The 12,213-nt window shown below is 49.8% G+C and overlaps 2 protein-coding genes across 2 annotated transcripts in view; both read right to left on the reverse strand.

The window, feature by feature from the left end:
* The window catches only part of PLXND1 (plexin D1), a 61,829-nt gene extending 60,010 nt beyond the window's left edge, over positions 1 to 1,819 (reverse strand). The window contains exons 1-2 of the mRNA XM_009283813.1: positions 1,781 to 1,819; positions 160 to 268 (exon numbers count right to left, since the gene is read on the reverse strand). The gene's annotated coding sequence lies outside the window, so the exon portion shown is untranslated. The remainder of the gene's footprint in view (positions 1 to 159; positions 269 to 1,780) is intronic.
* LOC103902902 (plexin-D1-like) overlaps positions 156 to 12,213 on the reverse strand; it is a 44,245-nt gene continuing 32,187 nt past the window's right edge. Inside the window, 6 exon segments of the mRNA XM_009284019.1 lie at positions 156 to 268; positions 2,566 to 2,698; positions 3,449 to 3,578; positions 4,241 to 4,341; positions 6,156 to 6,287; positions 9,197 to 9,373. Coding sequence (XP_009282294.1) covers positions 156 to 268; positions 2,566 to 2,698; positions 3,449 to 3,578; positions 4,241 to 4,341; positions 6,156 to 6,287; positions 9,197 to 9,373 — 786 coding nt within the window.

Here is a 12,213-nt window from a genome sequence, read left to right on the forward strand (position 1 = left end):
AGGGAGACACACGTCCGGCTGCGTGTGTGCACCCTCCCGGCTTCAAAACACTCCATCTACCTCCATTGCCCCGGTGCCACGCAGCCAGCACAGCACCACCCACACCCTGCCACCGCCTGCCTGCGGTGGCCTGGCTGCCTGCACACCGGGGTCACTTACGCTCTCTTCGGGTAAATGTTTCCAGTTCTTTTGCAATCGTAGATGGTGAAATTGGCCCGGATAATGTTTTTGCTGTTGACCCGGAGAGCAGTTTCAACGACCACGTGGTCTGAGAGAATCAAGCCAAAGAATATTGGGTTGCAAGAGCCTCTTGCTCGCGCTCACGCTTAGAAGACAAGACAGACCCTTGGGAAAACAAGGGCTAAATCTGATTTGTTTTCTCTAGGGCTTCCTCCAAGCTGCATTTCAGAGCTTGGACCATTCATCTTTTGCCCTCTGACTTTCAGCTCTTCCCTCTTAAATCAACGCTTTACATCACCCTCGCCAGAAAAGAACATTGCGACTTTCAGCAGAAAATTCCAGCGTGTTGTGCAAGTGTTAATTACCAGAGTTAATTATTGTCCTCGCTTACAGTTGGTGTTAAATGATATTTAAAAAAAAATGTGGTAATTAAAACATGTTAGTTATTATGTTTTAAAATCCCGCTCACTTTCCCCATGACAACAAACCCGCAGAGAAGAGTGGAAATCCCTTTTTTGGCTACTTAACATGCTATGCTAACTCCCCCTTCCCCCAGAATTGCTTCTTTTTTTTTTTTTCCTTTGCAATTTTGCCATATAAGCTCCAGGGACAAGAGACAATGCCTCTTTTAGAATATGTACAATAAATCAGCGCATCGGATTCCAGAAATTCATTTGGACATTGCCGTAACCAACAATACAGAACAGTTAATGATCTCCCATTCTTTGGATAGCTAGGGAGAAAAACAACGCAGCTTTATAAACTTGCCTATGAGAAGTGGGATTTTCAAAAGGACTGGCTAATTCTTCTCCTACTGAAGTCAGCCATCTTCAATAGAGCATTCACTCCAGGCTTGGAAGATGAAGATTTAACAAGCACTCAAGTCTGGAATGAAGCATCGAACTTCTCAGAAGCAGCTATAAAATGGGGCTGTCTCCATCGCTAAGTGGCCAGTATCAGATCTGGTCAGCTCGGCCATCAAGGCTCCGTTGACTTCAAGCAGATCTGCAGGTGCTTGTCACCTCCAGAATGCAGCTCCATGGAGCTGCAAGATGGGCATCCCATTTGGCACCATCTGAAAACAGGCGGATACTAGAAGACCGCAGTCTGGCTTTTAACTGCATAAATGGGATTAAGAGTTTCTGAGCTGCCTTTAGGTATGCACTTGCTCTTCTTCCAGAACTTCTCCTGAAAGGTAGTGCATGTTCAGGAGGAAAATTAAACAAAAGCAATTGAAAATATCAATATAAGTAGCATTATTATTATTTCCCCGGGGCTAAAACATTTTTGTTTTAGTACTTACTAAATCTAAAGCAGAAGCTCTAACCAGATAAATCTTAATAAAATAAGTATGTGAACTGGCTTTCAAATTCTGATGGTTAAAACAAAAATTGATAGATTTGAAATACTGTCAATTCATGTTAAGATGGTGGAACTCCCACGCTTTAAAGTCATATGCCCTATAAAACAGAAGCAGCTTGGGTTTTCTTTTCCCTGTATGCATTATCTGCACATACAATTGGAAAAAGAAAAAAAGCCTATGAAAAATTATGTCCACAAAAGTGGTTAGAGTGAACCGAGCTTGTTTTCCTTTACATACCTTGGTCGTCTGGAAACGTTGGGTATTTCTCGCGTGGAAGTAAACTTAAAGTCATATGCCCTATAAAACAGAAGCAGCTTGGGTTTTCTTTTCCCTGTATGCATTATCTGCACATACAATTGGAAAAAGAAAAAAAGCCTATGAAAAATTATGTCCACAAAAGTGGTTAGAGTGAACCGAGCTTGTTTTCCTTTACATACCTTGGTCGTCTGGAAACGTTGGGTATTTCTCGCGTGGAAGTAAACTGCAATAAATAAATTGGTTTACATAATCTCCTGCAACTCTGGCTACTGTGTGGATATTATTTCCATAGTCACATGAAATATTTGTTCCATTCAGGTTCGGGATAGTCCCATTTATTTGTATTATCAGGGCCTACATTTGGACAAAAAAAAAATCAGTTATTATGACAGAAAATTATATTTAGAATTTGTCAATGTTTTACAAGCTTTTCATAAGCTAGCGACTCCAAAACAAGTCCACAGATAGCCATTTTCTTTCATTTTATGCACTTTGAACTCTAAAAGCCATCCGCATACAAAACCTTGCTTCAGCAGTAAGAGCTCTGTCACCACAAACTCCAACAACTGTAGCGGGTGCGTTACCAGCTGGCATGAAAACCCAGCCCAGGGCTTTCTTGGGAGACCACTCGGAGGAAGCAGGATGCAAAGGCTAAGCCCTCCCCAGCTGCCCAGGCTGTCCTTGACCCACGCCGCCTGCATGAGCAGAAAATATTAACCCCTGCTTCTGAGTGCCTGAACCTCCCGGCTTGCACCAGTCCGTACCAGGTCTGGTGACGAGAGGTGTCTCGTGGGAGCCTGCTGGGAGGGCTGCTGGGGGCCAGCCACAAGCCAGCGTCCTTCCCTGGCACACCAGGGCCGAGCGGGCTAGCTGCAGGAGTTTCTTTTTGCCCTCAGTCTCTGAGGGGAAGGGATGGGAAGTTTTGCAGAAAGGGAATGCTTTTGAAGAGGGCGACTCAGGAAAACATGCAGCCCACGTGCTCGGCTGGCTTCCCCCGCTGTCAGCGGGGTGACTCCCTAGGGACCCCCAGCCCACTGCTCCTGCGCAGCAGAAGTGGAGCTGGACCTGTGCTAGGGTCCCATGGGATCCCTCTCTCCAGCTCTGGTCTGGGCTCTGCCCCAGCCGCTGCCTGTTTACGAGCAATTTCCCCATGTTAGGGCTGGCCAAGAACTTTGGCACAGAGAGATTTTTGCCATTGGGAGAGGGTCTGTCTTTAAACAAAAAATATTTTGATGAAAACATTTAAAATATCATTAAAATACTGTTAAAAATAGCAACAATAGAAAACCAGAAAATGAGCTGATTTAGCTGTCTGCAGCTGGTCTTCTGTATTTTGAAATTTTACAGATCTCTCCAGTGTGTTTAGTTTAGCAGCTTTAGAAGTCCTGTTCACCTACAGGCTCAGAAGCTGACGTCCTGCTGCCTTCTAGGGTGTCGAGGCGCAGCAGGTCACCTCCAGGCGCTTTTGAGAACCTTGGCCTGACTCGGTAGCATACAACAGAGCTCAGCATCCCCACGACCCATATCTGAGCCGTGTGGAGCTGTGCTGCTATGCTAGAGGAGCATGGATGTTTATCAGCCCTGAGAGCAGGTAACGACTCTATGGGATGCTGCACATAATTAATTTGGTATTCACATCAAACATACCGGGTTCTCTTTGTCGATATTAATCTCGGGCTCCAAGATGGTCATGGAAGGGCACTGCTGCACTCCTTCACTTGTACTCGCCCAGAAGTTGGCCCCTGTGAAGTTCGTGCACTCGTGCTGCAGAGAACACCTGCAACGAACAGGGGAACAATTCATGGTTGATTATTTTTAAAACAGGTGATAAAAATGTTGACTTCCTTGTGAGGGAAGATCCTGAGAAAATCCTGTGCCTACACCTTTTTCCTCCATCCATGCAGCTAAGCCTAAAGCTTTGCTGCTATATTTAAAGTGTCTGGTTGCCACGATAAGAGTGCATATTCCCACCAGCATCAACAGAGCATCAGGGTTCAGGATAAGCGAGAGCAGGTAGGCTGAACCCAGAACCAAAGAGGAGAAGGTGACATTTTGTCCGATTTCAATTTGTAAACACGGAGTCCAATTTTGTAAATCCCTTTTTGAGTGTTGTCTCCCACACATAAATAATTGCAAGGGTAAAAGACGGTCTTTAACAGGGTGTTGGCTCTCTCAATCCCATGGTTGGATGCCTGCAAGATATTCTTTGCACTGGCAGCTGACTGCAGCATAACAATGCAGCTACAGTTAAATCCTGTCTCTGAAGAGCATCGGAACCATTTGAGGCCAGATGCAACTGTTTTTAAAAGCACGTATTTCGTAAGGAATGGACAAAGACTAATGGTAGTGTGACTGTGTGGAAATATAAAAGGCATCAGAAATTCTTGGCCTGGCTCGAGGGACAAAGGACATGCCAAAGTGTACTAGGACCAGTCCTACCTGGTCTCCATCGTGCACCACCCGCAGTAAGCATCAGCGGCGGCCAGGCACTCCGTGCACGTCGAGTACTGGTTACAGGCAGCCACCTTCACCCGCGTCATCTGCACAACAACAGCACAACTGCTTCCAAATCGTTTACAACACCACAGAAACACTCTACCTGACTGGGATGTGCCGGTATGGCCGTGCGTAGCTAGCAACGAGACACCAGCATCTCAGGCTACTTTACCGTTAGCCTGGACCAAGCCTTACAGAACAGACAAGGAGCAGACCCTGGCACCGCCGTCCTCTGCCCCACACCACTCAGAGGTGGGTGCTCTGTGTACGACCAGCCCGCATGGGGACCAGCACAGGCAGCTGCCCACTGCCTTGCCAGTGCCCCCAGCAGAGCCTGTCCCAGCCTGGGGGCCGTGTGCCCCAGGGCAGGTAAGGACACCCAAGGGATGGGGCCTGCTGCCACCGCCAGCATAGTCACCCCACAGGGTGCACAGCTGAGCTGAGCTGCTCCTTTTCAGCTGGCACCTTGGCAATAGATGTGTGACAGTCAGGCTACGGAGAGCGACACCACACCTTTCTGATGCATCCAACAGAGACGGTTTCACAGCTTGTCCCTCCCTGTGAAAAGCTCTCACTCAGACCTGCAGAAAGCGCGTTTCTAGACAGAGCTGAATGCTATCTGGCTATTTACAAAATGACCAGAAAGCAAAACCACTCTGGAAACCTTAATTTGTAAAGAAATCAAAGTACCTCTGGGGACTTGCTCAGCAGGAGCAGTTGGAGGGAAAGCATGTGTCAGTTTCTGCTTTTTCCTCCCTCAATTTCTAAACATTTGGGAAGGAAAACTGAATCGTTTGGTACAGCGGGGACTGACAACGTGAGGTGCTGAGAGTCCTGAGCTCTCACCAGGTGAGTGCACCTCGGACCGTGGGCTCTTTGGCCTGACCCCTGCTTTACCTGCAGCACTTCCCTGCTCCCCAGCCCTGCGGTGCTCAGCACGCCCCCAACCCCATCGAGCTCCCAGGGAGCTTCCCAGGATGCTAATTCCACCAAAGAAAAATTAACTCATCTGGTTTATTGGAAAAGAAACAGACAGAGGACAGTATCACAAGTGCTGCATGGAGTGTTTGATCAAGCCCGAATAAGGTGCACAGCCCAGCCTGGGAGCTGAGATGAGACAGTCTGAAACATCAGCTAAAGAGGCATCCCAGGAGGGTTCTGTGAAATGATAATGACCAATCTGCAGGGAATTAGGGCTTGGAAAATATAAATGCAACATATAATATTTGTGGTTGTGCATCTGTTTTGACAGATTAAAATGTAATTCAGGACAAACCACCAGCGCCTGGAGCGCTCAGCTCTTGTCTTCCTCCTCTGCTCACTTGACGGAGATGAGACCGTCTGTTTCTACCTGGTGTGGTGTTCCCGGTCTCCACAGAGAGCCCTCCTCCCATCCAGCCCTCCTGCCAGCTAGGCTGAGCAGAAAACTCCCCCAAGGATCATTTCTGACAGGCAGACTTTTTGTCTGTAGGATCTCCTAAAAGCCTCCTTAAAGACTGTGTACCGTAATTTTTGGGTTTCTATACAGGAACAACCTCTGCTTATTTCTGCACTCCCATAAGTGGGATCTGTTTTGATATCTTTCACTCTTCTTTTTACCTTGCCACTGCAAAGACGAGAAAGCCTGACAAGCCGGTCTGCTCAGTGTGACCCCCACCCTGTGCAGGAGAATGGACAGGCACAGGTATTCCCCCTGGAAAGTCCTTTGACACCCCAGCCAAAGCCCTGAACTTCTTGGCTCTGCCCATTAATGTTAAAGCAAATTTTATTGTCCCTTCCTGCTCCCAGCTTAGTGCTGAACGCTAAATCAAATGCATGATGCTCAAAGGACTATTTTGCTGAAGACTAAAGGTCTCACCTGATAGGAGGTCATCAGATAGAGGTACGTGGAATCAGAAGGGTCGAACTGCATGATGGGGTGGACAGGCTCTCCGTAAGCCACCGAAATGGATCTCCTGCTAATAACCTTCATGGTACTGTCCAGATTAATCTGTAGTGAGAAGAAGCCACTCATTGAGACCATTCTTCAAACACTATGGGGAGAAGATTATTTTTCCTTGGTTATAAACAAGAATCAAAGTGATATGGAATGGTGTTCCACATTTTCAACCGCTGTAAATCCCTACACGCTTCGCAAGCTGCACACACAGAGCTTTACTGAAAAGCCAGCTCTGTGCTACAGGGAAGGCACTAAGTGGTCCAGAAAGCTCAGGCCATGGCCAGGAGCAGTGCCCAGTGATGAACAACCCTCACAGCCCTTGGTCCCTCTGTTCAAAGTCTTCTGTCTGAGAGGCTGCCCGCAAAACTTCTAGTCTAAGGCTCTACCCACTGCACGGCTCGACTGCACGGCTGTTTCCAGCCGGCCACAGCAGTGTTACTCTTGCTTAACCCTAATGTAAGTGGCACCAGCCTTCAGCCCTCATTACATACGTATGTGCACTTCTGTTACAAAGAACACTGCATTTCCAAAGCTTAATGAAAAACAGTGAAAATCAGCAACAGGGCTGTCCAACATGGCATCCCCTGTTTCCTGCATATTTGAAAAATAAGTGTTGTCATTCCTGGCCAAAAGAAGCTGTTATCCCTGCTAACTCCAAAAGATGATGGCAGCTGCCACAAGAGAGACAAATCCTACCTTGCTTCATGAATCACCAGCTGAAGCGCTGGCAGTGATGGAAGAGGCTGCAAAGCATCAGCCTGCCTTTCAGATCCCAGAATGTCTTGGCATTTGACTTGAAAACTCAGCAAATTAAATGTGGCATTGCTGAGAGGAAGTAACAATAGGGCTACACAATTTCATGTGACAGTCACTTTTCAGCTTAAAACAGAAAGGGAGCGAGGACTATTCCTACCTCCTTACTAGCAAGGGAAGGCAATGATTGTAAGGACCAAGTGTGCCTCTGCTCTCTAAAGTCTGGATTAATTAATTAACATAGGATTAATTAATTCTTACACTAGAGCAGCACCAACATGTCCTAGTAAGATAGCACAAGCTCAAAGCAGAGGGCTTCCCTCTGCTAAGAGCCGTATGCAAGCACTGCAAGATACTATGCAGAAAAAGAAGGGAACTATCATCTCCCCATTTTAAAAGCTGGCTATCCAGAAGCTAAATGATTTGCCTGGGATCACCCAAGACGTCCATGAACTGAGTCCCGATGCCTTCCACTTTAGCTTTGCGACCATCCTCTCTCCCTTCTTGCTAAGATCTGCTCTACGCTTGGCTGTTTCTAGGCGCCTGTCCCTAAGTCCCTCTGCCTCCTGGGCTCATTTACCCTACGCTTCCACTGCACAGGCACTTTCCCTGGATCCCCGTGAACTGCGGGCCCCTGGGGGAGAGCCACCGCAGCGGTGCAGAGGGGCAGAGACCATCAGTTCTCTCACCGGAGCAGGGCTGGGGTGTGCTGGGGGACACGTGCTGCACTGGCACTGGCAAGAGTAGAGTGGTCTGAAGTTCTGGGTAACCCCACCACAGCTCCTCATCTACAGCTTTCCAGACCTGGGGACTGGCCAGAACAGACCCTTCCCAGCTCCCATCTCCTTCGAGGGCATTGCACCCTGGCACACCTTGCCCTGGCCACCGCTTCCCAAGGGCTGTTTTTCCTTTAATAACTGCTGGACATGGCACTGATAATGGCTCTCACGAAATGCCCGTCTGCAGACTATCTGATTAATTCCTCGTACATACCCCTGGCAGCCATAATTGCTGCTGGCAGGAGCTGGTCGAGCACTATTTCTGCCTCTTTGCTGTCTTTTCTCAGGCAGCAAATCTGAATGATAACTCACGCAAAGTATCTTGTATCCCGTGCCAAATAACAAGGAGCCCCGAAGGTAAAAGGGCTTCTGGTTATGCAGCTGTGTTGTGGAATTAGATTAGAGCTATCTGAGCAAATTATCCCAGCAAAGGGTAGCCAGGAGCCTCTCCCTAATGGAGGCTCAGCAGATAAGGCTGCTTTCTCCGAGATAATGGAAGCAGAGCTGTTAATACTGTGTGAACAGGGTCTGCGCTGCGTGTGGCATGTGCCTCTCCAGCCCGCTGTACCTGGCTGGGGTGCCAGCTTCCTCCCACCCTCGTGAATTACCTGACCCTGTGGGCAAAAATCAAAGCAGTGAGTTTCTTTGTGATTGTTCCCACATTTCTGCCAGGAGCACTTGGACGCAAGGGAAGAGATTGGATCAGTTTTCTTCTCTCCAAGTAGTTTGATGCAAAATTCCACATTATGCACCACTCACCCCAGGCTGAGACAAAGCAGGTATCAGCCGTGTCTCTGCTCCAGGGCTTTTTTCCCCTCTCCTCTGTGGACTTTCGATGCTGAGAGTACACCAAACTGTTGTGGCTGGCTGGAATCAAAACTTTCTTTGGCAAATGTCAAGCGCTAAAGTTACTGAAACCTTGGCCTTGCATCTTGGCTCTGGAGCCAGGGTATTGCATTGCCCTACATTGCCTTTGGCACATTATTTGAAACAGATACTCCATCAGATGCGTGGGTTCACACCTGCTTTGGACTCAGCTGTGATGAAGCATCTCTCAGTGATTCCCCTGTCTACATGGAGCCTTCAAAAGCCATCAGCTCGGAGGGAGAATTTATTAGAAGAGCTGTTAATAATTAAATGCTGCACAATAATATTTCCAGCATAGGGTTCATCAAGAACATCCTGCTCACATGGCAGCGTTGAACAGTAATTAATGGCCACCAGTCACCAGGCAGCATATATTACTGTACAGATTACAACAGCATCCAATTACTTCTTCATTGCCAAGCAAAAGCAGGTGCTCAGACAAACTCGACAACAGACATTGTCCTCTGTGCAAACCAGAGGTGCTGGAAGAGGAAGCCCTGCCACCTTCTCTGTCCCCCCAGCCCTGCCTCCCCCGTGCTGGTGCTGCCGAGCTCCACTTGCCTTCAGGAGTCCTCCGCTGGCAGTGCCCAGGAACACAACGGTGTAGTTATTGACGCTGGCCACCGCCACCGCGGTCAGGCCGCTGTAGGTGAACACGGGGGTCGCTGTGACGGGGTTCACGATGGCCAGCGGGTGCTGAAGGTGCGCTGCTCCACAGTCCAGCTGCTCCGGCTGCAGCTGCGGAGAGACACGCACGTCAATGGGCTGCAGCAAACACCAGCGGGTCCCTCCCCGCCATCACCGCCTCAGGCTCAGTGTGGACAAACTGCTGACGGCCCTGCTGCACCCAGGGGAAGCTCCTCACTACCAAGTCATGGAATAGGAAAATGTAACTGGTTAATACGGGAGTAAAGAGCTGTAATAGAGCTGCCTTTCTGCTTGCCAGATCTACCCTCAGAACCAAATCCAAACCAGGCTTCGCTGGAGGTGAGCTGCCAGAGGCGCTCTGCCCTTGCCCATGCTACGAGCAGGATCAGGGCAGCACCAGGACTGCTGCTGGAGCCATCCAGGTGCAGGGCACCCCAGGAGGGCATCCTCCAGCCAAAGGCCCATTTACTGTAGCAGCACCCTCATCTCAGCACAAAAGTCGGGTGCAACAGTAAAAGCGGACAAGGGGGCTCCTTGCCCCCCTCTCCCACCGAAGCAGTCAGAGGTCTCTTCTCCGGCACAGTGCTGGAAGCCCCTCGCCAGTGGGTGCTGCTGTGAGGTTTCTCAGCCCGCCGGAGATAAGCCATCCCCAGCGGCCGCCTGCCCTCACAGAGGCAGCTGCTCTGCCCACAGAGGGCTCGCCCCGTGCGTGGCCCCAGCGCTGCGATGGGTCCCCCTTCCCGCTTGTCAGTGCTCGGGATCAGCACTCGGGAGTGCACGGAGCCGCGCTCAGCAGGGGTGGCTGCAAGCCCAGCAGCCACCTCTGGCTCCTTCTCTCTCAAACAAAAGTTGAAGCAAAAAGTTTCTCCAATAAAAGAACTCAAAATATTATTTCCCTGCAAGTAAATGAGGAAGTGAGTGAGAACAGGGCCAAGGGAGCGGGGGAAAAAAAGCTTGCTGAAGACTCTCAGGACTATAAATCCTGGCTCTGATCTTGCTGCTACTGCAGTCAACAGCAAAATTTCCACTAGTCTTCCACTGGGACGGGACGGGATGGAGGAGCTGCTGAGTGGGAGGAGGCACCACACTGTGGGACACGGAGGGAAGAGCAGCGGCTGCAAAAGTCTGCCCAGAAATGATGGAGCCACTGACCCCATCCAGCCTCAACCCACAGCCGCTCACTGTGCCCCGGGGAACAAGTACAGCTGTGCCCTGTGCCCAATACCACAGGATGTTCATTATTTGCCTCTGGCTTCTGCATTCAAGCTGTTCCTCAAAGCTCTGGGGGAGCAGGAACTGCCTTTGTTACAGAAAAGTTAAATTCAGGACAGCAAGACTGCAGGCGCTGCAGCTCGAGCAGGCACCTGGCTCCACGGCGGTGAGCAGCACTGCTGGGGCTGGCCCCGGTGGACGAGCTGCCCCGCATGAGGGCTGGCCACTGGGGCACGAGGCTGGAATCAAGGCTCCCATGTCAATTCTCTACCAGGTGCCAAGGGGCAAAGGCAGAGGACAATTGTTAAGGACTCCTCACCTGTGAGCCTTGTCTGTGAGCAGGCATTTGGCTCATTGGGCCCAAAGCAAGACAACAGCTTTACTATCCTGTGCTAAATTAATTAGCACAGTTGCTGCATGACAGCAGCATTTGAAAATGGGACTGATGCTTCATGTTCCTCCTACCCTGCCAAGATGCACCCAAGATTTATGACCACTCTCACCCTGAATCCTCTGAGACTCTCCTTATAATTTCTGCTCAGACAACGTGGATGGATTCAACAACGTCTGAATATCACAACAGCCTCGCTGCCAACAATTCACCTGCTGTCACTCCTACAGCAGCTTTTATGAAGTGCTATGGGTGCAGCCGAAGCCGTTCAAATGATGGGCATGTTTCAAGGGCCATTACCACATCATCTACAGTGTCATTTCAGGCTCATCTTAAGAGAAGCTGCAATTGCGCTGTCACCCTTCCTGGGTGCCGGCATGCAGCTGCAGGGCTGACGTGCTGACAACTGCGGGTATTTGCAGGCTGCCTGAAAGCACACCAAATTAAGGCCCTGATTGTGGCAAGTGCTTATACAAAACTCTAGACAAGAGACCGCTGGCGGACTGCAACCCACACCCCTAAAACTAAGCACATTTTACACTTTACTGAACTCCACCATAATGTGGATACCCCTTCCAAAATAATCGTCAGGAGCGCTAATTTAAGCAGAACAAATGCAGGGATTTGAGGCTGTATCTGTTAAGAAACTGGACCACATGCTTCCACCAGGCAGGAGAAGTCAACAACCAGACTGTTTAGCATATTCCTTCCTCCCTGGGCTGAGTGCACCAGGGCCTGTATTTTAATTCCCTTACTATCGTTATTCTTTCATTAATGGAACCAGACTAAATCTTCAGCTCTCCCCTCTCTTCAGGCCGTTTAAGAGATTAGGCAAATCTTCACGCTTTGCAGCGAGTGTGTGAGAACCAAGCAGGACCACCCCTCCACTCCAGCCTTGTGCCCGGACCCCAGTTTGGGGTGCACCTCCCGCCTTGTGCCTGTCTCCTCTCCCAGCCGTGACCACACGTCTTGGGTTGGTGCCACATTACAGCAACACATCCCTGGAAAAAAATGGGGAAGAAACTTGCTAAAACTCAAAACATATGCGAAGCAACTGGGCTGTGTCTCCGGGAGCGAGGGATGGTGTCCCCCCTGCCAGACCACGGCAGGGCTGGTGACCTCTCTGCAGGGGCTGGGGCCGGGGCCTGTCCATGGGGGGGCAGTCGGCAGGCCGTGGCACTGCCCCCTCCTCCTCTTCGCATGGGAGAAGACAGCAGCAAACCCCACCGGGTTGGGTGTCAACTGTAGGTGCCAGCCAGCTCTCCGTCTTTTGTAGCAGCTGGTCGGCAAACAGCACTGGCTTCCCCAGTACCTGGTGCCATCACAA

Source organism: Aptenodytes forsteri, unplaced genomic scaffold (genome assembly GCF_000699145.1).
Source record: "Aptenodytes forsteri isolate BGI_AS27 unplaced genomic scaffold, ASM69914v1 Scaffold267, whole genome shotgun sequence".
Classification (NCBI taxonomy): domain Eukaryota; kingdom Metazoa; phylum Chordata; class Aves; order Sphenisciformes; family Spheniscidae; genus Aptenodytes; species Aptenodytes forsteri.